This window comes from Balaenoptera physalus, assembly GCF_965194825.1.
Source record: "Balaenoptera physalus genome assembly, chromosome: X".
Taxonomy (NCBI): Eukaryota; Metazoa; Chordata; class Mammalia; order Artiodactyla; family Balaenopteridae; genus Balaenoptera; species Balaenoptera physalus.
The window spans coordinates 104,523,258-104,546,763 of record NC_138903.1 but is presented as its reverse complement, the minus strand read 5'-3'; the positions used below and the strand labels follow the sequence as shown (position 1 = coordinate 104,546,763).

The window sequence follows — 23,506 nt, the reverse complement described above, 5'->3', positions numbered from 1 at the left end:
GTTCAGAAAAAGCAACTATAGAGACAGAGGGCGGTTACATGGTTGCTTAGGACTAGAGGTATGAGGAGAGATTAACTACAAATAGTCTTTTGGGAATTTGGGGAGGGGTGATAAAAATGCTCTAAAACTGGATTCTGGTGATGGTTACACAACTCCATAAGTTTAGTAAAAACAAGTGTACACGTAAAATGAGTGAATTTAATGGTATGCAAAGTATAAGGCTCTTTTTTTTTAAAAATCCCTCAATTACATTATTTAGTTTCTCTCTAAATTAACTTTTTTCCTCCATGACAAGACCTGGTAAGAATTGTGGTAAATGAAGTTTCTGAGGCATTTATGTCGGTTGGGGTTTGGGGTTGTGCTGACAGAAACATCAAAGTCAGCCTCTCTGAATATTGCGTGATGAGGTGTACAATGCGTTTCCGGTTGGGTGATCCCAGTGTGTAATCTGGACAATCCGTGGTCTGCCAGTTTAAGTGTGAGTGTGCCAGGCCCCTACTCCAAGCAATAAACTGTAGTCAGGTAACAAATTCACTTCTTGCAACTCTCAAGCCTTGTTCACAACCAGGTGAATTGTTCTATTACAGCATATCTGTGAAAATGTTAGTGGTTTTTGTTTGTGTGTTTGGGGGTTTTTTTGGCAATTTGGTCAGTGCTTACTAGGCAAGGATGTCCTGCCAGAACAGCTGATAGATACTAACTCCACCCCTCCAGACCCGCCCCCTGGGATACTCTAAAGGAAAGCACATCTATCTAAGGGCGATGGGGGAGGTGCCGGGGGGTGGAACAGCACCTCTCCGAGCTAGGGGAAAGGTTAGGACCGAGTCCCTCCTTCTTTGCGTTGCGGAACGGGCAAAAACTGCTACAAAGTCAGGGTGAGGTGTCTCCTCCCAGGGCCTCCTGGTGCCCGGGAAACTCACGCGTCTGCTTGTCAGGGTCGCCAAGAGGTTACAGATAACTGCGCCCAGACCTCAGTCGCTTTCGCCGCTACAGTCCCACCGTGTGGTCTGCGCACAGCGAAAGAAGGCGATGGAGGAAGGCAAGCGGCCTGAGCAGGCTTGCAGCCATCCCGAGTTCCAAGCCGCGGTCCCCTACGTCCCAGCGCTCGGCTCCCCGACCACGTAGCCGCCACCCCTCCCCGCACGCGCGATTATGTCGTGGCGCTCCCTGGTAGCCGGAAGCGGGCAAAACCGGCGCTGTTGTCACCAGCTGGTCGGAGCATGCGTGGACTAGCGAGTGGCTTCCGGTCCGCGGGGCAGCCCAAGCAGAGGCTTAGGCGTCTGCGGCGGAAATGGCCGCGCCGCTGGCCCAGGGCGAAGCGGCGATGCCGAGGGGAGCTGACCCAGATCCAAAGTGGAGTAGGTGGAGGCGGCCTCCACCCCTTCCTCCTTTCTCCCCAAAGGGAGAAGGACCCCAAACAGGACAGAATGGTCAAATAATTATCTCGAACCTGGATGCCAGCTCCCTTCTGCAAAAACGCAACAGAATAAGGCAGCTTTGTTGAAGATGGTTTTTGTTGACGTTACGAAAAAATGCATTTGTAGCCGCATCGCTGTGAGCTAATTATTACCTCCCTGAGCCTCAGTTTCCTCCTCTTATAAAATAGGGATAATAGTAGTACCAACTTCACAAGGTGTTTGTGAGGATTAAATAAAATAATCCACCCAAAGGGTTTACCAGACTGTTAAAGCTAGCTATTTAGTTTGTTTCTCAGGATAAGAGTAGGTATTATCTTCCCTCAGGATTCAGAGAAACGAAAGGATTTTGACACTACCAAATAAACGCATACCTAAGGTGAATTATTCATAAAAGTGTTTTGTATATGAGAAAACAGTCCATCCCCACACTCAGCCTGGACACTGTGAAGCGAAACCACGCCATCCTATGTACATAAATGTGTCTTGCCAGCCCACTGTCTTCGTTGGCATTACTTTTCCAGGACTCCTCTGTCCAGGCAAATAGTTTCTTCACTACAGCAACGTCCCCAAAGATCCATCAACTCTTCAATGGAAAGCAGCAACAGTTTGCTCTCTGAAATTCTTGAAGTCCCTCTCCTCAAAATCCTCCCCTTGCAGCTTCCCTCAGTCCCAGACTGTTGGTATCATGATCCTTACCCAATCCTAATCAAGCCCCAGAGTTGAAAGACCCTCTGCCTTAAACCATGCTTTCATTTCTCAATAAATTCTGCCCTTTCTTTCCTCCCTGAAACACTGGCAAAGCTTTGTGAGGTGAGGGTTCTCCCTTACAGAGGTAAGCGATAAATTCAGCATTGTCATACCAACAGGTGCACTGGTGATATCTGGGAAGCCAGCACTTGACGGTTTTGAAGTCCCCACTGGCATCCAGTGCCCCTGAGACCTCAGCACCACAGCTCAAGACCTTCAACTTGGAAAAGTGTGCTCCTCCTGCCTCTTGGGCCTCCAGCTTGGGGCTCTCTGACCACAATGGTAAGGTACGTAGGTTTCACATTGGTCAGCGCTCTGATCCCTTTGAGCTCCCAGTTGCTGAGGATACTAGTCCTACAGCCTACACATGACCCCCTGTGAGAAGCCTGACCCCGCGGATTATAGGGCCCTCCTCTGTGTTCTGACTGTCCCCTGACTCACCCCTGCCGTGGCTCTCACCACTCTTGTTTTATTCCAATGAGCTACTGCACTTAATAGTAAGCCAAGTGGGGCAGAGGATCCCTGCATTGTAATTGTGAGGTCCAGCCTGTGATGTGGCTGGGGCCTGGGTGATTTTATGATAATGTCTTCCTCTACATCCACCACGCTCACCCACCATCCTCTAGCTGAGCTTCAGTTCTCTCCTTTCATTCGTATCTTCTAATGGTAAAAAGAGTTTTATCATTTTCTTTTCCTAAGCCTTTCAGATTTTACATTAACGTCCCTCATTTTATTTTCAGAAACGTTTCCACCAATTCTTTTGCTTTGTCTATGAAAATAATCATACTTACTACAATTAATGATCATTATTTGTCAGCCAGCAACAGCACAGTGTTTATTTCTTGTATTTTTTGGGGGGTATGTTTTTATATTTGCTCAGGCTTTACCACCCCCTTACTTCTCTTTTTGCCAATCTTTATTTTCTACTTTTGAAATTATTGCACTTATTAACAGAAAAAGAACAAAATTTACTCAATAAATTGTGCCTATATCTACACTCACAAAGTTAGAAAAAGGATTTAAAAGAAAGATGGCACAATGTTCAGTATTCACCTATGGTTTATTTTTTCTTCCTGTATACTTTTATGGCTATTTAAATATTAACCATGTAAAATCTTTTGTATAGTTTTGTGACATTCTAAATACTCTACTTTTATAACAACTCTAAAATTATTTAGTGAATAAAATAGTTTTACCAAGCATTCTGGCAGACAGAGAAGGAAAAAGTTTATGTGTCATTTCTTGAGTTTCAGAGATCAGTGATACTAAAGACATTCTATTTTCAATTATGTTTCCCTGAGCTAAATTAGATCTTGGTCCATTCAGGATATTTAAAATCAACCTCCATCATGTTCCCTCTAGTAAAATTTAAGTTCTTTTACTTACAGATTTTCAAACAGCTTTAACCTGTGCTTGATGAACAGGAAATTGATCAGATGTTCATATCTTCCTGGTACCCCTGCCCCAATAACTGATCTTCCACTGTGATACAGTTTTTCTCATTAATGTCAACACTTCTACTTCAGATATATGATGGAAAGTTCATAGGCTTTGGTGCCAGACTTACCATCTGTTTACTGGCATATAACACCTTAATCCTGTTGCTGTCTCTTACTGAGACCCATTTATTGCCTCTAAAATGGGGTTAATAATTCTTACTATATCATTGACATGTTCAACACATAGCGAATGAAAATAATATTCATTATTTTACTCTTTTTTTACATCTTAGGTTATTTATTTATTATGCATGCAAGTCTTACATATTTTTATTGAAGTATAGTTGATTTACAATATTGTGTTAGTTTCAAGTGTACAGCAAAGTGACTCAGTTATATATATATTTTTCAGATTATTTTCCATTATAGGTTATCACAAGATGTTGAATATAGTTCCCTGTGTTACACAGTAAATCCTTGTTGCTTATCTATTTTATGTACAGTAGTTTGTATCTGTTGATCCCATATTCCTAATTTATTCCTCCCCCCTCCCTTTCCCCTTTGGTAACCATAAGTTTGTTTTTTATGTCGGTGAGTCTGTTTCCATTTTGTAAATAAGTACTATTTGTACTATTTTTTAGATTCCATGATATCATGTAGTATTTCTCTTTGTCTGACTTCACTTCGTATGATATTCTCTAGGTCCATCCATGTTGCTGCAAATGGCAATATTTCATTCTTTTTTATGGCTGAGTAATATCCCATTGTATGTGTATATATATACCACATCTTCTTAAATCAATCATCTGTTAATGGGCACTTGGGTTGTTTCCATGTCTTGACTATTGTAAACAGTACTACTATAAACATTGGGGTGCATGTATCTTTTTGAATTAAAGTTTTCCTCTTTTCTGGATACATGCCCAGGAGTGGGATTGCTGGATCATATGGTAGCTCTATTTTTAGTTTTTTAAGGAACGTCCATACTGTTTTCCATAGTGGCTGCACCACATAATTATTATTCTTAATTATCCTTTAATAAAAGGGAAAGAGCAAACACTACCCAAAACATTCATATTTTACAGGGCAGTTATCTTTAATATTTACAAATGCACATGGAGTGATTGGGACTTTGAAACACCTAAACCTAAGGTCTGATGATGTGACATGTATGTAGCCACAAAGAAACCCATCTCTTACTTTCTGCCATGCTAGGAGTGAATGGTCCAACTAATAAGTGACAGCCTGGGAGAGTGAGAAGCAAGCAATTGATCTAGGAAGTCTCCCAGGTTTCTGATCTCAACTAGATGGATGGTGGTTCAGCAGTGTACACTGTTCTCTCCTTGACTGACTCCCCTCCAGTAAAATTTGTTCCAGGAAAGGAGCAATAATAAAGGCTGCCATTAGCTGAGTGCCTACTGTGTGACAGGCACTTTATTCATTCCAGCCACAAACATTTATTGAGCTCCGGCTTATGTTCCAGGCAGTGTTCTAGGAGCTGAGGATACACCAGTGAACTAAGCAGACTAAAATGTTTATAGTCTAGTGAGGAGAGGCAGGAATAAACAATTAACATAATAAATCAGTAAATTATGTAGTATGCTAGAAGAGAGGCATGTGATGGGCAAACAGAGCAGGGAAAGGGAAATGAGAATGCTGGTCCAGGTGTGCAGTTCTATTTTTTTTTTAATTGAAGTATAGTTGATTTACAGTGTTGTGTTAATTTCTGCTGTACAGCAAAGTGATTCAGTTATATACAATTCTTTTTTATATATTCTTTTCCATTATGGTTTATCATAGGATACTAAATATAGTTCTCTGTGCTATACAGTAGGATCTTGTTGTTGATCCATTCCATATTCAATAGCTTACATCTGCTAACCCCAACCTCCCACTCCATCCCTCCCCAAACCCCTCCCCCTTGGCAACCACCAGTCTGTTCTCTATGTCCATGCGTCTCTTTCTGTTTCGTAGATAGATTCATTTGTGTCATATTTAGATTCCACATATAAGTGATATCATATGGTATTTGTCTTTCTCTTTCTGACTTACTTCACTTAGTATGATAATCTCTAGTTGCATCCCTGTTGTTTCAAATGGCAATATTTCATTCTTTTTTATGACTGAGTAATATTTCACTGTATATATATACCACATCTTCTTTATCCATTCATCATCATGTCGATGGACATTTAGGTTGTTTCCATGTCTTGGCTATTGGATTAGAGTTTTGTCTGGATATATGCCCAGGAGTGGGATTGCTGGATCATATGGTAATTCTATTTTTAGTTTTCTGAGGAAGCTTCATACTGTTTTCCATAGTGGCTGTACCAACTTACATTCCCACCAACAATGTAGGAGGGTTCCCTTTTCGCCACACTCTCTCCAGCATTTGTTATTTGTAGAGTTTTTAATGATGACCATTCTGAGTGGTGTGAGGTGGTACCTCGTTGTAGTTTTCGTTTGCATTTCTCTAATAATTAGTGATGTTGAGCATCTTTTCATGTGCCTATTGGCCATTTGTATTTTTTCTTTGGAGAAATGTCTATTTAGGTCTTCTGCCCATTTTTTGTTTGTTTTTTTGTTTTTGTTGAGTTGTATGAGCTGTTTTTATACTTTGGAAATTAAGCCCTTGTCGGTCGCATCATTTGCAAATATTTTTTCCCATTCTGTAGGTTGTCTTTTTGTTTTGCTTATGGTTTCCTTTGCTGTGCAGAGCTTGTAAGTTTGATTAGGTCCCATTTGTTTATTTTTGTTTTTATTTCTATTGCCTTGGGAGGGTGACCTAAGAAAACATTGGTACGATTTATGTCAGAGAATGTTTTGCCTATGATCTCTTCTAGGAGTTTTATGGTGTCATGTCTTATGCTGTCTTTAAGCCATTTTGAGTGTATTTTTGTGTATGATGAGAGGGTGTGTTCTAACTTCATTGATTTACATGTGGCTGTCCAGCTTTCCCAACACCACTTGCTGAAGAGACTGTCTTTTTCCCATTGTATATTCTTGCCTCCTTTGTCAAAAGGTTAATTGACTATAGGTGTGTGGGTTTATTTCTGAGCTCTCTATTCTGTTCCATTGATCCATATGTCTGTTTTTGTGCCAGTACCACAGTGTTTTGATTACTGTAGCTTTGTAGTATTGTCTGACGTCTGGGAGGGTTATGCCTCCTGCTTTGTTCTTCTTCTTCAGGATTGCTTTGGCAATTCTGGGTCTTTTGTGGTTCCATATAAATTTTAGGATTATTTGTTCTACTTCTGTGAAGAATGTCATGGGTAATTTTATAGGGATTGCATTAAATCTGTAGATTGCTTTGGGTAGTATGGCCATTTTAACAATATTCATTCTTCCAGTCCAAGAGCATGGGATATCTTTCCATTTCTTTGAATCATCTTCAGTTTCCTTTATTAATGTTTTATAGTTCTCAACGTATGTCTTTCACCTCCTTGGTCAGGTTTATTCCTAAGTATTTTATTTTGGGGGGGTGCAGGTGTGCAGTGTTTTTTTTTTTAATTTATTTATTTATTTTTGGCTGTGTTGGGTCTTCGTTTCTGTGCGAGGGCTTCCTCTAGTTGTGGCGAGCGGGGTCCACTCTTCATCGTGGTGTGCAGGCCTCTCACCATCGCGGCCTCTCTTGTTGCGGAGCACAGGCTCCAGACGCGCAGGCTCAGTAGCTGTGGCTCACGGGCCCAGTTGCTCCGCGGCATGTGGGATCCTCCCAGACCAGGGCTCGAACCCGTGTCCCCTGCATTGGCAGGCGGATTCCCAACCGCTGAGCCACCAGGGAAGCCCAGGTGTGCAGTTTTAAATGGGCTGTTCAGGAGGAGGTGCCATCTGAGCAAATACTTGAACATGGTGGGGAGTCAAGGCACAGGGATATCTAGAGGAAGAGTTACAATAGCCAGGGCAAATACGTGAGGTGAGAGTGTGCCTGGATTCTGTACCAAGGTATTGAAAACTCCCTGTGCTCTGCACAGGGGTTATAAGCCTCCTGGGGAGGACAGATAATTAGACAAGAAGTTACAATGAAAAGTACTACCTAAGCTGAAAGGAATGACCTTTAGTGGAGTCAGAGAAAGCTGTCCCGAGGGAGTGCCAGGGGAGATGATACTAGAAATTTGACAAGAGTTTTGCCAGATGAAGGGGAGGACCACGCTGATAGACACAGCACATTGGGAGTCACAGATAACACAGAAGCCCCGGTGGACTGGTGGTCTTCTAAGCCCTTTTCTAGAGGGGCCACTCTTCATTTGTCTGGTTAGGCCCAATGATCTGAAAGCACTCCCAGAGTTTTAAAAGCATAGCATTCCATTCCAAGTGTGGAGCCCAATTTATTCAGCCAAACTTTACTCCTGGTCTTTCAAGTTGTTTCCAGTTTTCCACTGTTACAAAAAACTTAAAAAGCTAGAATAAACACCTTTGTTCATAAGAATGTTTACTCTTGTTCAGTTACTTTCTTAGCGTCAATTTCAGGAAGTTAAACGGCTGGTTTCAGGGTTTTCACATTCAACCTTTGATACATTTTCCCGTTGGCCTTGTAGAAAGAATGTGTCAATTCTCAGTCCTGCCAGCAGTGTGGGAGAGAGCCTCTTGCCCATGTCCTCACCAACAATTTGTAATTTCTTATCCCAGAAATTGGATACAAAAATAAATATGAGGAGAAGATGGTTTCAGGCTCTGAGATGGAAGTTTCCTAAAATGATAATTTTTTCTGCCTTGTTCAGTAAAAGAAATGAGACCAAGGCCATCCTACTATGCTTAGGTTGTGAGTATGACAATTCAGAAATCCATACCCAGGATGCAGCCAATAGAATGATCAGATGTCTTGTACCTGTTACCTTAGGAATGACTTTACAGCACAATGGTAAAAACTACAGTCTCTGGGGAGGGGCAAATCTGATGTTCAGTTCCAGCTCCAACTTTTACTAGCTGTCTGATCTTAGGCAAGGTCCTATAACCATGTGTGCGTCAACGTCCTGGTCTGTAAAGTGGGGATGGTGAGCGTGGTACATATCTGAGAAAGCAGTTGTGAGAGGCCATGATAAACTGTGACCTCCGATCTGAGATGAGATGCTGCAGCTGGAGATCCATACACCCTGTCAGGATGCGGGGGGAGACCCAGCCCCACTCCCTCTGCCCCCTTTTATCCTGTCCCTGAGATCCCTGGTAGTGACAGGATTGGGGGGTTATCTGGATCGTAAAGGACTCCTCAGACCTCAGTCATGTCTCCTTCCAGCCACGCACTAGGGAGCCTGTGTGACCCTCTGAGATCAGCTCCCCTGACCCCTAGCTCCCGTCTGCTGCTCAGGGGAGTTGTTTGAGTTGGGGAAGACTTGGCTGGTCTTGACCTATCTGAAAGGATAGGAGTGCCTCTGACATGTGGGGGAAGGAGACCTCCTCTGGGGACACGCAAAACTAGGAGAAATCCACCTCGGCATTCAGTAAGTGTTCCCTTATCATCCCATCATCAATCATCATCATCATCATCATCATTACCACCATCATCACCATCACTAAACACTCAGGCATTTCTGAATCCACTCTTGTGCCTGTCAGGGGCCAGGTTCGGCGTAGCTCCTGGAGCCCAACTGTCATGGTGTCAGAGTAACACTGAATAAGCACTGCCTGCGTAGCATGAACTGCATTGAATTTTCCCCGTCCTTCCTTCTGTAGCAGAATAATGCATTCTAGCCAAGTAATCATAGCTACCATTTCTTGAGAGCCCACAATGGACCAGCCCTATGCTAAGCACTCATACACTGGGCACCTGGGGAAAACAGGTCTTATTATCCTGAATTTACAAACATCAGTTTCCTCATACTTCATATGCAGATAATAACACCTACATCGTAGGGTGCTGTGAACACAGGAGAGCTAAGACGTGTAAGAAGCATAGCCTTCTCACCTGGGAGAGTGACCTCTGGCTCCACCACTAACTAGCTGCATGCCCCTAGGCAAGTTTCTTAACTTTGCAGAGTCTTTCCTCATCTGAAACATGTGCTAATAGTAATACCTATTTTATGGAGTTGATATGAGGATTAAGGGAGCTAATGCGTTTAAAGGACTTGGTACAGGGTGCCTGGCACTCAATAAGCTCTTAATAAATCACAGTTGTAATGATTTTGATTTTGATTACTATTATGGAAGGATCAGGAAGAAGAAGAAGATTCAGCAAAGGAGACTGAGAACTGGGCACCAAGAAGGTCAGGGAGGGGGGAACCATGAGAGAGGGGTATCATGGAAACCAAGGGGAAAGAGTGCCCGGAAGGAGAGAGACATAACGCAGAAGGGTACTCGGAGGCCAGTTTCTTCTGACAAGACAAAAGGGTGATTTTCATCTCTTAGCGACCAATGAGAAATGAAGGCAGAAAGGAAGAAAAGAAGCCTATAGTTTGAAATGAAGCCTTTTTTAGGCTAACCCCATTAGTCCGATCTGAATGCCCAGGTCTTGGTTCCATGTCTCCTAATTAGGGAGAATACATATTTCTTGAGTAAAGAAAAAGCCAGTGTCACACAAAGTGAAAAAAGAAATGTCAGATTACATCAGGTTGGCGAAATAAAAACTTAGACAATCTCAAATTCATACAATAGAGAGGAGGATGGAGGAGGGAAGAAAAGGGGGGTGAATCACAGAACAAATTTTCAAAGCAGTGGTCTATACTGAACTCCCAAGCTAACTCCAGTGAAAAGGAGGGTAGTGAAATGGGCAGAATTTATTTATCTATCATTTCAGGTTTCTCTTCTACCTGGTGCCAGAAAGAAATTATGGCAACATAAAGGGGGTCTTTGGGCAAATATTCAACAAGTGTTTATAAAGTAAAATTAAGAAAAGATGAGCAGAAGGGGAGAGGTATGAGGAATTAAGGGTTAAAAATCTATGTGAGTTGGGAAATGGTGGTGGTCCCTGTGGCTTTGGGGGCCTGAGTGGAGCTGCCTCTTGCCTGAAGGTGATGGGGGGGTCCTCTTTGGCTCTGGAGAGATGGAGGTGGCTACAAAGGTCCCAGAGGTGCCACGGATGGATGCAAGGAGAGGGCCTCTGGAGTCTGCACTCCTGGCCGGTTCTCAGCTAAAGGGTCCGAGGCAGAGAGGCCCTCCCAGTCTCCCTCTGGCCAGCAGGGTTAAGGACGCTGAGGCTTAAGGCAAACCTGGGATGCTAGGGGTGGGGGAGGAGTAATGGCAGAGCTAGGGAGGCTGAGCCTCCACCCCCCTGCACCGAGAGAGAGAGAGTGTGTGGCAGTGTGTGTGGGGTGCCGGGGGTGGGGTGTCTTTCAAGGCAGGTTCAAGGCGTGGCAGCCCAGGGAAGGCTGCACTGGCTTCTTACAGCGCCTGGCATCTCCCCCTCCCTCCTCCCTCAACTGCTAACATAATTAGAAGCCCACTACCGCTCCCTGGGCGCCTCAACCTGTGCCATTCCTGGTACACACAGCCCAGAGTTCTGTATGAAACCCTGGAATCTGTGACTCCCACCGGGCTTCCTGCCCCCGTCAGTCTCCATGTGAGTGTCCCTGGGCATCGGGCCCTCAGCCGCTCTCCTCTTACTCTGTGCTTAGCCCCTGACACACCATCTCCCGCTGCTGCGTGCGCTGTCCTCTCGGCTCTATGGAGCACCGATTTCCTGCAGGACAGCTGCTTCAGGTCCCCAGGTGTGCGCGTTCGTTTCGCTCCACCCCCTGGCTTAAATGCAGTCATCCCCCCCACCACCCACCCCAGCCTGTCCTGCTCACAGAGGTAGGAACTTACACACCTACAAGAAGCATAGGGACCCTCAGGGTCTGAGGTCAGATACTCCCTCTTTTACCACCCTCCAATATGAGATCAGGAGAGGGGACAGGGCAGGTTCCTGGGAAGGTTCTCCATGCCCCCCAACCCCGTCCCGCCTCTCCAGGCCATGAATGCCCACCACTCCACTAAAATAGTGTGGAGGGCTTCCAGGCTTTCTGATCCCCGTGTTCCTTCATGCATCCTGGCAACTGGATTGCTTTTCGCTCCTCCCCAGCTATTCTCAGTTCCTGGGTTGAGTGGGGTTAGGCTTGGCGTCCTCGGGCTGCCCGTGTCCTCAGGGCGCTGTCAGGAGCTGAGCTTCCTGGTGCTGGGCTCCCTTTCCTTAACTGGGGAGTGGGCAGAGGGCCATGTCAGCCCCCAGGAGAGACTCCCGGTTGTGACCAGGATGTGGTGAAGCAGCGGCAGCAGCGATCTCAGAAATCCACCCAGAGGAGGGAGAGCTGCCCCTCCCCAAAGCGGTCAGGAACGGAGCCCCTGGGATCCTCATTTTGGGCTATTACTTCAGCACCAGACTCCCCCACTGTCAGAATCTTCTGGACACATTAGAGAAGAAAGCATTAGCGTGTTGTCAGCTAGTGGGTGCCATAGTTTGGCTCTGTGACCTAAGGGACAGGTCAGTTGTGGTAAAGGGGCTCTGTCCATTTACCTTTGGGGAATGTCAGCCCATTTCTTCTTCCTTTTTCCTCATCTGCAAAGGGCAGTTAATAAAAACTCCACCTCAGGGTATAACCCCACCGTTTATAGCTTTTTACTGTATTTTTCTTATTCCTTTTTCCTTTACTTCTTCCTAAAATAGTATCAGAGACATTAAGATAGATGCTGATATATATTTATTGACATAGAAAGAAGCCTACAACATATATTATTTGGTGAAAAAATACACTTTAGAACAGCACTTATATTTGATCACTTTTATCTATACGTATTATCTATCTGGGTACATAGGTATAGGGAACTATCTAGAAGGACATTCATCACAGGGTTGACAATGGTTATATAAGGGTTGGAGGGTTTGGGGTTACTTGTACTTTTTGTACTTCCCTTTATTGTTTTAATATTTAACAATGAATTATACCAGTTTCACAAAGAGAATAAAGCCATCAAGGAAAGGGGCACACACAGAAGGTAGACCCTTGGGCAGCAGGGGATTGGAAGCAAGGACGGAGGTCAGGCCATCTCCCTCCACTGTGCTAATATTCAAGACCCTTTGTCTTCCATCCCAAAAGAAAGCCACCTTGTGGATTAATTCAGGCAGTTAGAACCACCACCCGCCATTTTTCCCATTGCTGCACTCTGTATATAGGTTAGGGTTCATTTAAAGCTGGGGACTAGCACCTCACTGTGGCTCAGAAGGGTCACTGGGTTCGCCAGGGGCCTCTCTTGACCCCTCCTCCTCGGTATGTGTCAGCTCCTGCAGGGTGATAATCAGGTTCTCAAACATCTGGGCCTTGTTGCTCTCATTGTCACAGGTTTCCTTTGAGTGGCCCTCCTCTCCACAGTACGAACAGCGGATTGTGTATTTTCGCTTCCTGGTTCTACGCATATCCCCAGGACCATCATTCTTACACCCAGAACCCCCGCTGGTACAAGGAGATTGAGCCCGGGAATTGTTGGGGGAATCAATGACTAGCACTTGATTCCGAGGTCTGGCCCTGCGTCTGGGGGGAGGAGAACTCGAGAATGAAAGTGGAGGGTCCTGAGACTCCACCAGGATCACATCCTCATCTGAGTCATCATCGGGGGTATCATCTATCTCTATCACGTTGCAGTTGGCATTACCGATCACTATGGGTGGGGAGCCCCCAAATGCCACTGGGCTAGTTGCCCTCTCCACCATTGACTCAGATCTCTTGGCCCGCTTCCGTTTAATAAAAGTGTCATCCCAATCCTCTTCCTCCCTTATCATTCTGATTAACTCCAGGAAACTGGGGAGCCGCTCCTGCTCATTTGCATACATCCTGAGAAGATTCTTCAGCCTGAAGCGCAGGTCCCCATTCAGCTCAGCCCCTAAAAGGAGCTGGTGCAGGCGACTCTGGTTTGCATCTTTCTGAGCTATGATCCCTGCCTGAATAGCATTCTGGAGCTGCACCTCTAAACGGATCACGTAAAGGGAGGCTTTCTCCCCTTGTGCCTGCAGGGTGTTAAAAAATCTACCATGAGCGGTCACACTGCTTTCAGACTCCCCAAACACCAATTTCATGGCGTGCAAGAAATCTGCCACACTTAGATTGGGGTTGGCCGCCTGCAGCAAACGCATGACCTCCCGCGCGGGGCCCCTCAGGGTTTTCATCAAGCGCTTGAGCTTTTCCTCCTCAGACATATTCCAATCTGGTAGGACCCCATTGACTTGGGTCAGCCAGTTTTCAAAGGTTTCTTCCCCCTGGGCTGGCACCACCCTCCCCGAGAACAACTTCATGTTTCTCTCTGCCAAGTTGGCCATTAAAGGACCAAGACTTCTCTCCAGGGACCTTAGCATAGAATGGGCCCAAGGCGGCAAGGGTGCGTTCTGCCGCCGGCTGTTACCCACGCGCGCAATGATGCTAGCCATGACGGACGAAGACCGCGTTTCTGAACGTAACAAGATGCTCAGGCTCTTTAGAAGAGCCTAATCTGCAGGCGTGCTGGGGGGCTCTGCCTTCCTCTTATCTCAGTAGGAACTGTAAAAAAAGAAAACAAAACAAAAAGCGGGAGGAGGAGTTCATAAGGGACCGGCTGCAGCTGTATTCTCTCCCTTCCTGAATATCCTGCAGTACATTTTATATCTGCCCACTGCCCTAAAAATATCCTCCAGAAGACTGGCAATTACAACCTCACGGAGCCAGCCGGTGTCTCCGGGTTAGCAGGGTGCTTTTTACAGCCTCATCCATCCCCTCCCGCCAGTCCTTCAAGAGGGACGGCAACTGTTGCTTCTAATTCTAAGTGTAATAGTGTATGGAGCTGATATTGGGCTCTCAAAATAGAGCACAGCGGTCAAAGATTTGTGGGAATAAATAAGATCTCATTAACCTCTTGGTCTCCGGTCTCAACCACACCCCTTTCTTAAAGTCCCCTCTCCCCCGCCCCATTATTTTTCAGATTCTTACAGGAGCTCAGGAGCAAGCGCGCGCCTTTATTTCACTTCCAGCTTCTGCAACCGGTGGCCTCCGTGAGAAAGCTCGCCTCTGGGGTACGGTCGATCGCTGTCCACCGGGGGTCGCCGATCCGGGACCTTAGGGCGTCAAGACTGCGCCGCCGCAGAGGGCAGGGCAGGGAGGGAAGGGTCAGAAGCAGCCGCATCCCTCATCCCGCTCCCTCCCACCCCGCGCCCGCCCCCTCCCCCTCCCCTCCCCCCCCGCCTCCTCCTCCGGCAGCCTCCGTAGTACCCAGACGGAAAATTCCTTCTCCCACCTCTGAATACAAGCCAAAGCAAGCCCCCCGCCCATTACATTTCCCCCGGGAAATCGTGCCCTACCAGCTCTGCAATCAGCCGTACAGAATTCAAGTTCGGATTCGGCTTTGGTCGCCTGCCACGGAGAAAGGGAATAGGAGTTGGACGCTCACACCCACGTACTCCTCCCCCAGGAAGGGATGAGGAGATGCAAAGGGGTTCAAGGCAGTCACTTTGCGATTCTCCCCCCAATACTAACGCGCCCCTTGCCACTTCCCCCCGAAAACGCCCCCCCTCTCAATCCAGGCAAATCCTACCCATTCGGCAGCAGCCAGTGGAACCCCACCTCCTCCCTCAGCGCAGCCGGGCCGCGGGAGTGCTCCTCCCCCTGCCGCACAGTCCTCGATTTCCCAAACGGGGAGCCGCCCAGTCCTGGTAGGGCTTCCCCTCCTCTCTCCTCGCGGGGCAATCGCGCCCCCTTCCTTTACCTGTGTTCCGCTGGTGGGCAGCGGACGCTCCGGCGTTGACAGCTGTGATTCCGCCTTCAGTCTCCGCGGCCCTGCAGGGGGAGAGGACGGGCGCCTCCTCGGCCGCTGAGCGACCCAGGACCTCCCGACGGAGCTGCTTCGCACGGCCACCCAGCGAGTGGTAGCCGAGTCGAGGCAGCACGGTTCCCACGGCAGCCGCGGCTGCTTTTATCCTCTGCCCCCCGAGACAAAAGAGCGTGACGAGCTGGCAGACGGGGCCAATCAATGGAGCGCGGGGGCGGACTCCCCGCGCCGCCTCGGGCAGGATGCAAATGTGCGCCGGCGGCCGAGGGGCGGGGGGCGGTGACCAGCAGGTCCCCGGGAAGTCAAGCGCAGCTTGGTTGCGGGGACTGGAGGAGTTTTCGAGTCTTCCTCTCTCCCTCTCGTCCTTGCCTCAACCCTGGGCTTTGAAGGCAGGTGCATTAAACATGAGGCGGAATGGAAATCAAATAAGCAATAAAAGTTCTTCACCTTCGTAGAGGGGGAGTGGAGAAAAGAAAAGAGCGTTAGCGCTTTCTTTGTGCAAACAGCTCGCACAGACTTTTTTTTTTTTTTTTTTTTACTGTGAAGGAGGTGGCAGTACCACGTCCATTTAACAGTGAGGGGACTTGGGCACTCAGGCTCTTAACCAATACTCACTAAAGTATGCGTGCAAGGCTGGCTGCCTCAATCATTTTGGGGAGCTTGTTGGAAATGCAGATTCTGGGCCCGGCCTCTGGGAGATTCTGACTGACGAGGGCTAGAGCTGGGGGTGGGATTTTGTATTTTTAACCAGCACTGTAGTTGATTCTGAGGTGTTAAGAGGATGGTGGATAATAGACCTGCCTCCAGCGTATCTGTTCACAGCATACCTATGGTGAAATGCAACGCCAGGGCAGATGTTCCTCCTGGAGTCCATGATCTTCCTGAAATTGTATACAAAGATTTTGGACTCTGTAGGAGGCTGAATAATGTCCACCCAAACATATCAAGTCCTAATCCCTGGCACCTGTAAATGTTACCTTATAAAGTAAAAGAGTTTTTGCAGGTGCGGTTAAAGTAAGAATCTTGATGTGGCGGAGATTATCCGGGATCATCTGAGTGGGCCCCAAAACTGACCACAAGTGTTCTTATAAGAGAGAGAGGAAGAGAGAGGGCTGATGCACACAGAGTAGGAGAATGTGACGTGAAGACCGAGGCGGACATTGTGTGGTCACAAGCAAAGGAATGCTGGCAGCCACCAAAAACTGGAAGAGGCAAGGAAGAGAGTACAGCTCTGCCCAGAGACACTGATGTTGAACTTCTGGCCTCCTGAACTATGAAAGAATAAATTTCTCTTTTTTTAAACCACCAAGTTTGTGGTGATTAATTACAGCAGCCATAGGCAACTAATACAGAATCTGTATTTTGCCGAGTCCATAGCTTTGTAGATATTTTAAAAATATTTATTTATTTATTTTGGTTGCGCCAGGTCTCAGTTGCAGCAGGCAGACTCTTAGTTGCGGCATGCGGGCTCTAGTTCCCCGACCAGGGATCGAACCCGGGTCCCCTGTATTGGGAGCACAGAGTCTTACCCACTGGACCGCCAGGGAAGTCCTGTAGATATTTAAATAGTGGTTAAAAGCCATTCCCCTACAATCTTTCTTCATTCATATTTTCCTCCTTCCATTTGTACTTGAGGACGAAGTGCAAGAAACGAAACACAATTTGATTACACACAGCACAGCTCTCTGCTACTGATACAACTCTTCCATTTCTCAACTTGAAGACAGGTTGCTAGGCTGCTCTTCTGTGAGCTAAGGACAGGTTGAGGGGACCTGTCCTTCGCTGGATTTGGCATCACTGGCCTCAGAGGAGTAACTCCATGGAAATAGCATGCAGGGCAGTCCGGAGTGAATCGGCGGTGAAGCCAGCGGCTCCATGTATTAGGGCGCTGGGGCTGCCATAACAAAGTCTCACAGACTTGGTGGCTTAAACATCAGAAATTTATTTATTTTCTCACAGTTCTGGAGGCTGGAAGACCAAGATCAAGGTGCCCACAGGGATTGGTTTCTCCTGCCGCCTCTCTCCTTGGCTTGCAGGTGGCCGCTCTCTTGTTGCCTCTTCACAGGGCCATCCCTCTGTGTGCTCAAGTCCCTGATGTTCAAATTTCCTCTTCTTATAAGGACCCCAGTCAGTTTGGATTAAGACCTGCCCTATCAGCCTCATTTTAACTTAATCACCTTTTTAAAGTCCCTATCTCCAAATACAGGAGAGGTATTGGGGGCTAGGGCTCCCACATATGAATTTTGGGGGGATGCGTTTCAGCTCACAACACTCTATTTTCCCTTACTTCTGGTTCTGGGAAAACATGTCTCCTTTCCTTCATGTAGAGTGTGACTAGGAGGTCCCTGTGGGGCTTTTGGGGGTCAGGGTGGTGGCAGCATGCACTGCACAAGTGCAAAGTTGTTGCTGCTTCTTGTTCTTGACTGCTGACATTTGGTGCTTTTTTTCTTTATTATTATTTTATTTTTGGCTGTGTCGGGTCTTAGTTGCCGCATGCGGGATCTTTCACTGTGGCCTGCGGGCTTCTCTCTAGTTGTGGCATGCGGGCTCCAGGGCACGTGGGCTCTGTAGTTGTGGCGCGTGAGCTTTGCTCCCCCGTGTCATGTGGGATCTTAGTTCCCTGACCAGGGATAGAACCCGAGACCCCTGCATTGGAAGGCGGATTCTTTACCACTGGACCGCCAGGGAAGTCCCTTGACTGCTGACATTTGGAAGCAAGTGAACGATCTGATGTCCTTTGGCTGCTGTTGGGTTCCTCTTTAGCCTGCTAACGTACGTCACCTGCTCCTTTCTGCTTTCTTATTTCCAACCCCAATACTTAGAATGCCTTGGAGTAGACAATCCCAATTTGGAGATGAAGCCCCCTCCATGTCAGGAGTGTGGCCTTTCTCTTGTGGACGGAACAGTGGGGGGGTGGTGGCAGAGGGTGGAGGGTGGTGGAGGTAGAGAGAAGGCAGGCTGGTCACCCGGCAGAGTCAAGGGTGATGCTGGCGGTAGCTAGCTCATGCGTTACCTTCAGACTCCTCCTTCGGCTCACCAGTGCTGTGAAATCTGACCCTAGCCTCTCAGCACACCCTTGTTCTGAATTTAAATAGCTTCATCACCAAATCAGGTGATCTGCAGTTGGACATGGTGGCATCATAAAAGACAAAGACTAGATCTCAGAGCTCTGACAAAATGTTGGAAGGAAATGGACTGTGTATCAGGTGCCTGGGTGGGGTCATTTGAACAAAGACAGGGTCACTCCATGTAGGGCTAGGGGAAGAATGTTGGGTAGTGAGCATCCCTGGTCTCATGTTGCCGGGTGTCGGGGGACACTTCCAATCGCGAAGATTCAGCTCTGGTGGCCCTAAGGAGGCCACATTTTATTTTCCAATTGCAAAAACAGAAAGCTTAAAAACCTGTAGGTTAGGAGCTAAAGCGTTCAGTTGAAACAGTATTAGCTACCTTCGGCTGCCTTCCTCCTCTGTGCCAGGAATTTTCCCTCTGTTATCTCACGTAAGCATCTCCAGCAACTTTGTTGAGATAGACATCGTTCTTTCATCAAAGGAGCTGAGGGCATGCAGGCACTTCACACTAGGGCTTTGGCTCATCAGAAGTCAAAGCTGGGATGGGGATGCTTCCAGGAGACCCTGACCATAATAAACTGGGACCCTGAGGGCAGCATCTTTCATGAAAATCTTCAACAAGAGGGTGAAATAAGGATATTTTTAAACAAACAAAAACTAGGAGAGTTTGTCACCAGCAGACTGCACTAATGGAAATTCTAAAGGATGTACTTCAGGAAGAAAGTGATTTTAGAAGAGCCAAGTGCAGGAAAGAATGAAGAGCAAGGAAAGTGATAGTATGTGGACAATGTAAGTGAACACTGACGACAGAAGGAATCATAAAAACGTCTATTCTGTTTTTAAAAAATAAACTTAAAGTACCGTACAATAAGAAAAGACGTCGAGGGGCATAAATGGAGTTCAACTTTTCTAAGGGCCTTGTATCATATCGAAAGGGATTTAGGTATTTATTAAATTTATACTTTGATAAGGTAATTACGTATGTAGGAATTAATAGGATGTAACTATTAAAATAATAGCAACAGAATATAAATTTCCAAACTAGTAGAGAGGGAAAAGAGTTGAATAAAAAAATTCTGAGTCAATTTTTTAAGTCAAGAAAGAAGAGGTTAAAAAAACATAGGTGGAAAAAAAAATAGGTGGAAATAATACAAGCACAAAATAAAACGATAGCTTGAAACCCAAATATACTAATAATTTTATTAAATGTTTGTGGGCTAAATGCTCACGTTAAAAAATATTGTCAAATGGGATTAATAAATACACCCGTATGCTGTTTAAGAGAGACTAATCCAAAATATAAGGATACAGATAGGTTGACAATAAAAAGATGGAGAGAGATAAATCATGCAAATAACAATTAAGTGATAGAAAACTTGTATACCTGTGTTTGTATCAGACAAAATACACTTAAAAGCAAAAAGCATTATTAGAGATATAGAGGGTTATTTTATAATGATAAAAGGTTCAATTCACCAGGAATGATTATGCACTTATAACAAAACCTCAAACTACATAAAGGCAAAGTTAACTTACTAAAAAGACAAATAGACAAATATACAGAATGGGAGGTCTTACCACACCTCTCTCAGTAGTTGATCAAGGAGAGAAAAAAATGTCTCTGAGGATATAGAATATTTGAACAATACAGTTAATAATTTGAGCTAATAGCCAATGTATACAACACTGCCCACCAACAACTATAGAATACACACACAGAACATTTATAAAATTTGACCATATACTAGGCCAGAAAGCAAGTCACAATAATTTCAAAAAATTGAAATCTGATCATAATGCAAATAAGTTATAAATCGATAAATATAAAAGATAACTGGAAAATCTCTGTATGTTTGGAAATTAAGGTACACACTCTGAAATAACTGATGGGTCAAAGAAGAATGATAGTAGAATTTAAAACATTTGTAGTTGAACAATAATGAAAATATATCAAAACTTGTGGAATGTAGCTAAAGCAGTGCTTAGAAGGAAAAGTATCTTTCAGCAATGATGAAAGGCCAAAAAAATTCATGAGTTAAGTATCCATTTCAAGATTTAAGAAAGCAAAAAAGATATGCCCAGCAAAATTAGGAAAACATGAAATGATAAAGATAAGAATATAAATTAATGACATAGCAATAAAGACAAGTCAAGAATGTCCTCTCTTGACACTTCTATTCGGCATTGTATTGGAGTTCTAGCCAGGGAAATTAGGCAAGAAAAAAGAAATAAACAGCATTGGATTGGGAAAAAAAGAAGTAAAACAATCTCTATTTGTAGAGGACATGATTTTGCATATAGAAAATCCTACAGAAACCACGAAAAAACTTCTAGGATGAATAAATTAGTTCAGCATGATTGTAAGATACAAGATCAAGACACAAAAATCAATTGTATTTCTATACACTAGCAAAGAACAATCCAAAAATGAAATTAAGAATGCAATTTAATTTACGATAGCATCAAAAAATAAAATATTTATGAATAAATTTTAGAAGTGCAAGACTCCTACAAGGAAAACCACAAAACATTGTTGAAAGAAATTAAAGATCTAAAGAAATGGAAAGATATTTCATCTTCATGAACTGGAAGACATAATATTGCTAAAGTGGCGATATACAGATTGAGCCATGAATTCAGTGTAATTCCTATCATAGTCCCACTTGGCATCTTGGTAGAAGTTGACAAACTGATCGTAAAATTCATGTGGAAATGCAGGAGACCCAGAATAGCCAAAACAATCTTGAAAAAGAAGAATAAAGTTTGAAGATTCACACTTCCCAATTTCAAAAGTTATAAAAAGCTACAGAGTCAAGACTGCCTGGTATTGGCATGAGAATAGATATACAGATCAGAATAGAACAGAATTGAGAGGCCAGAAATAAACCCATACATTTATGGTCAATTGATTTTTGACAAGGAGAGCAAGACCATTCAGTGGGGGAGAAGAATAGTTTATGCAACAAATGACACAGGGACACCTGTATATCCACATACAAAATAATGAAGGTGGGCCTCCTATCTCATACCACGCACAAGAATTAACACAAAATAGACCATAGACCTAAATATAAGAGCTAAAATGATAAAACTCTTAGAAGAAATCACAGAAGTAAAAATTTGTGACCTTGAGTTAGGCAAAGACTTCTGTGACACCAAAGCACAAGCAACACAGGTAAATTAGAAAACATAGATAAGTTAGACTTCATCGAAGTTTAAATATTTTGTGCATCAAAGGACACTGTCAGGAAAGGGAAAAGACAATCCATAGGATGAGAGAAAATATGTGCAAATCATATATCTGTATCTAGAATATATAAAGTACTTTTATAACTCAATAATAAAAAGACAAATAACCCTATTAAAAATTGGGCAAAAGATCCGAGTAGACCTTTCTCCAGGGAAGATATAGAAATGGCCAATAAACACATGAAACCATCACAACCAAACACAATAAACATCATTAACCATCAGGAAAATGCAAATCAAAACCACAATGAGATACCACTTTATACCTACTAAGATGTCTGTATAACCAGTGTTGGGAAGGATATGGAGAAATTCGAATTCTCAAATATTGCTGGTGGGAATATAAAATAATACAGCCACTTTGGAAAACAGTCTGGAATTTCCTCCAAACGTTAAATGCAGAATTACCATACCATGCAAAAATTCCGCTCCTAGGTGAATACCCGAGAGAAATGAAACCATATATCAACATACAAACTTGTACACGAATGTTCATAACAGCATTATTGGTAATAGCCAAAAAATGGAAACAACCCAAATGTCCATCAACTGATGGATAGTTAAAAGGAATGGAGTTCTGATACACGCTATAACGTTGGGAACATTATGCCACATGAAAGAAGCCAGTCACAAAAGGCCACATATTGTATGATTTCATTTATAGGAAATGTTCAGAATAGGCAAATCCAGAGAGACCGAAAGTAGAGTAATGGTTGCTGGGAGTAGGAGAAGGAGGAAAAAGGGGGTGACTGCTAATGGGTACAGGGTTTCTTTCGTTGTATTTTTTTTTTTTTGGCTGCACCACGCGGCATGCAGGATCTTAGTTCCCAGACCAGGAATCGAACCCGTACCCCCTGCAGTGGAAGCACGGAGTTTTAACCACTGGACCGCCAGGGAAGTCCCCAGGGTTTCTTTTTGAGGAGATGAAAATGTTCTAAAATGATTGTGATGATGATTGTACAACTCTGAATGTATTTTTTAAAAAACACGGAATTGTACACCTTAAAAGGATGACTTTTATGGATGCGCGCTGTATCACAATAAAGCTGTTTTAAAAAAAGAATACTTATGGTATGGATCCATTTATGTAAAGCTCAAACACAGGTGAGACTATATTGTTCAGACATGCATTCAGAGATGATAAAACGAAAAGAAAGCAAGGAAATAGTAAATATATAAATATTAAATAAATTAAAGTCAAGATAGTGGTTACCCTGCAGGTGAGGGAGAAGTTTTGATTGAAAAGAGACCTCCAGAGGGCTTCCCCAATGTTCTACTCCTGACCTTGACTGGTGGTTACATGGGTGTTTTTTTTCTATTTTTTAAAATGTATATACGTGCTTTATGCACATTTCTGTATAAATGCCCTATTTTGAATAAAACAATAAAATTAAACTCATTCGCATGAGTTTATGTGGACTACACTAAATTGTTAAAATGTTGGACTGAGGCAGGTTATTTATTCCAGATATTTAAAGAAAAGAGTTGCTGTATTAAGTGTCCGTGAGATTAAGAGAGGGTGTAGAGGTGGAGAGGGAGTAGGGTAGAGGAAGAAAGAAGAGTATTTGACTTTCCTAAGAAGTACTACCCCTTGGGATCCTGAGCAAAGCGCTAAAGATGGGGTAATAGTGGTGAAGTATCCAGGCTCTGCAGCCAAAGCAACTAGGTTCAAATTCTGCATCTGCCACTTAGTTCTTAGTTTCTGACTCCTCCTGTGCCTCAGTTTCCACATCTGAAAAGGCAGTTTATAATCACATCTAGCTTAAATGTTATTGTGAGGATTAAAGAGCTAAACCTTGTAAGGTCTTGACAATGGTTTTTGACACACAAGTGCTCAGTAACTATCATTTGTTATTATTTCTTCCTAAAGCTCTTAATAAGGTGAAGA

The 23,506-nt window shown here is 44.5% G+C and overlaps 1 protein-coding gene and 1 long non-coding RNA gene across 7 annotated transcripts in view; both read right to left on the bottom strand.

Moving 5' to 3' along the window:
- LOC309652097 overlaps window positions 1-10,770 on the bottom strand; it is a 97,223-nt gene extending 86,453 nt beyond the window's left edge. For 2 of the 4 annotated variants that reach the window (XR_014258566.1, XR_014258567.1), the window contains exon 1: window positions 921-10,770. This is a non-coding gene — a long non-coding RNA (uncharacterized lncRNA). The remainder of the gene's footprint in view (window positions 1-920) is intronic. The other 2 variants (XR_014258568.1, XR_014258569.1) reach the window with 1 other exon arrangement.
- Window positions 10,771-12,196: 1,426 nt separating this feature from the next.
- ZCCHC12 (zinc finger CCHC-type containing 12) lies at window positions 12,197-20,966 on the bottom strand. Of its 3 annotated transcripts, XM_082446128.1 has the most exons (5): window positions 15,917-20,966; window positions 15,239-15,748; window positions 14,835-14,886; window positions 14,467-14,606; window positions 12,197-14,040 (listed from the first exon to the last, which is right to left on the bottom strand). In XM_082446128.1, the coding sequence occupies exon 5, from the start codon at window positions 13,929-13,931 to the stop codon at window positions 12,720-12,722; it is 1,212 nt and encodes a 403-aa protein (XP_082302254.1). In that variant the 5' UTR covers window positions 13,932-14,040; window positions 14,467-14,606; window positions 14,835-14,886; window positions 15,239-15,748; window positions 15,917-20,966; the 3' UTR covers window positions 12,197-12,719. The 3 variants fall into 3 exon arrangements, with proteins under 3 accessions (XP_082302254.1, XP_082302255.1, XP_082302253.1); XM_082446129.1 differs by having other exon boundaries at window positions 15,068-20,966; XM_082446127.1 differs by having other exon boundaries at window positions 15,239-20,966.
- Window positions 20,967-23,506: the final 2,540 nt, after the last annotated feature.

Excerpts from the sequence above, each read along its gene's own strand:
- ZCCHC12 (XM_082446129.1), bottom strand. The coding sequence starts at position 13,931 with ATGGCTAGCATCATTGCGCGCGTGGGTAACAGCCGGCGGCAGAACGCA.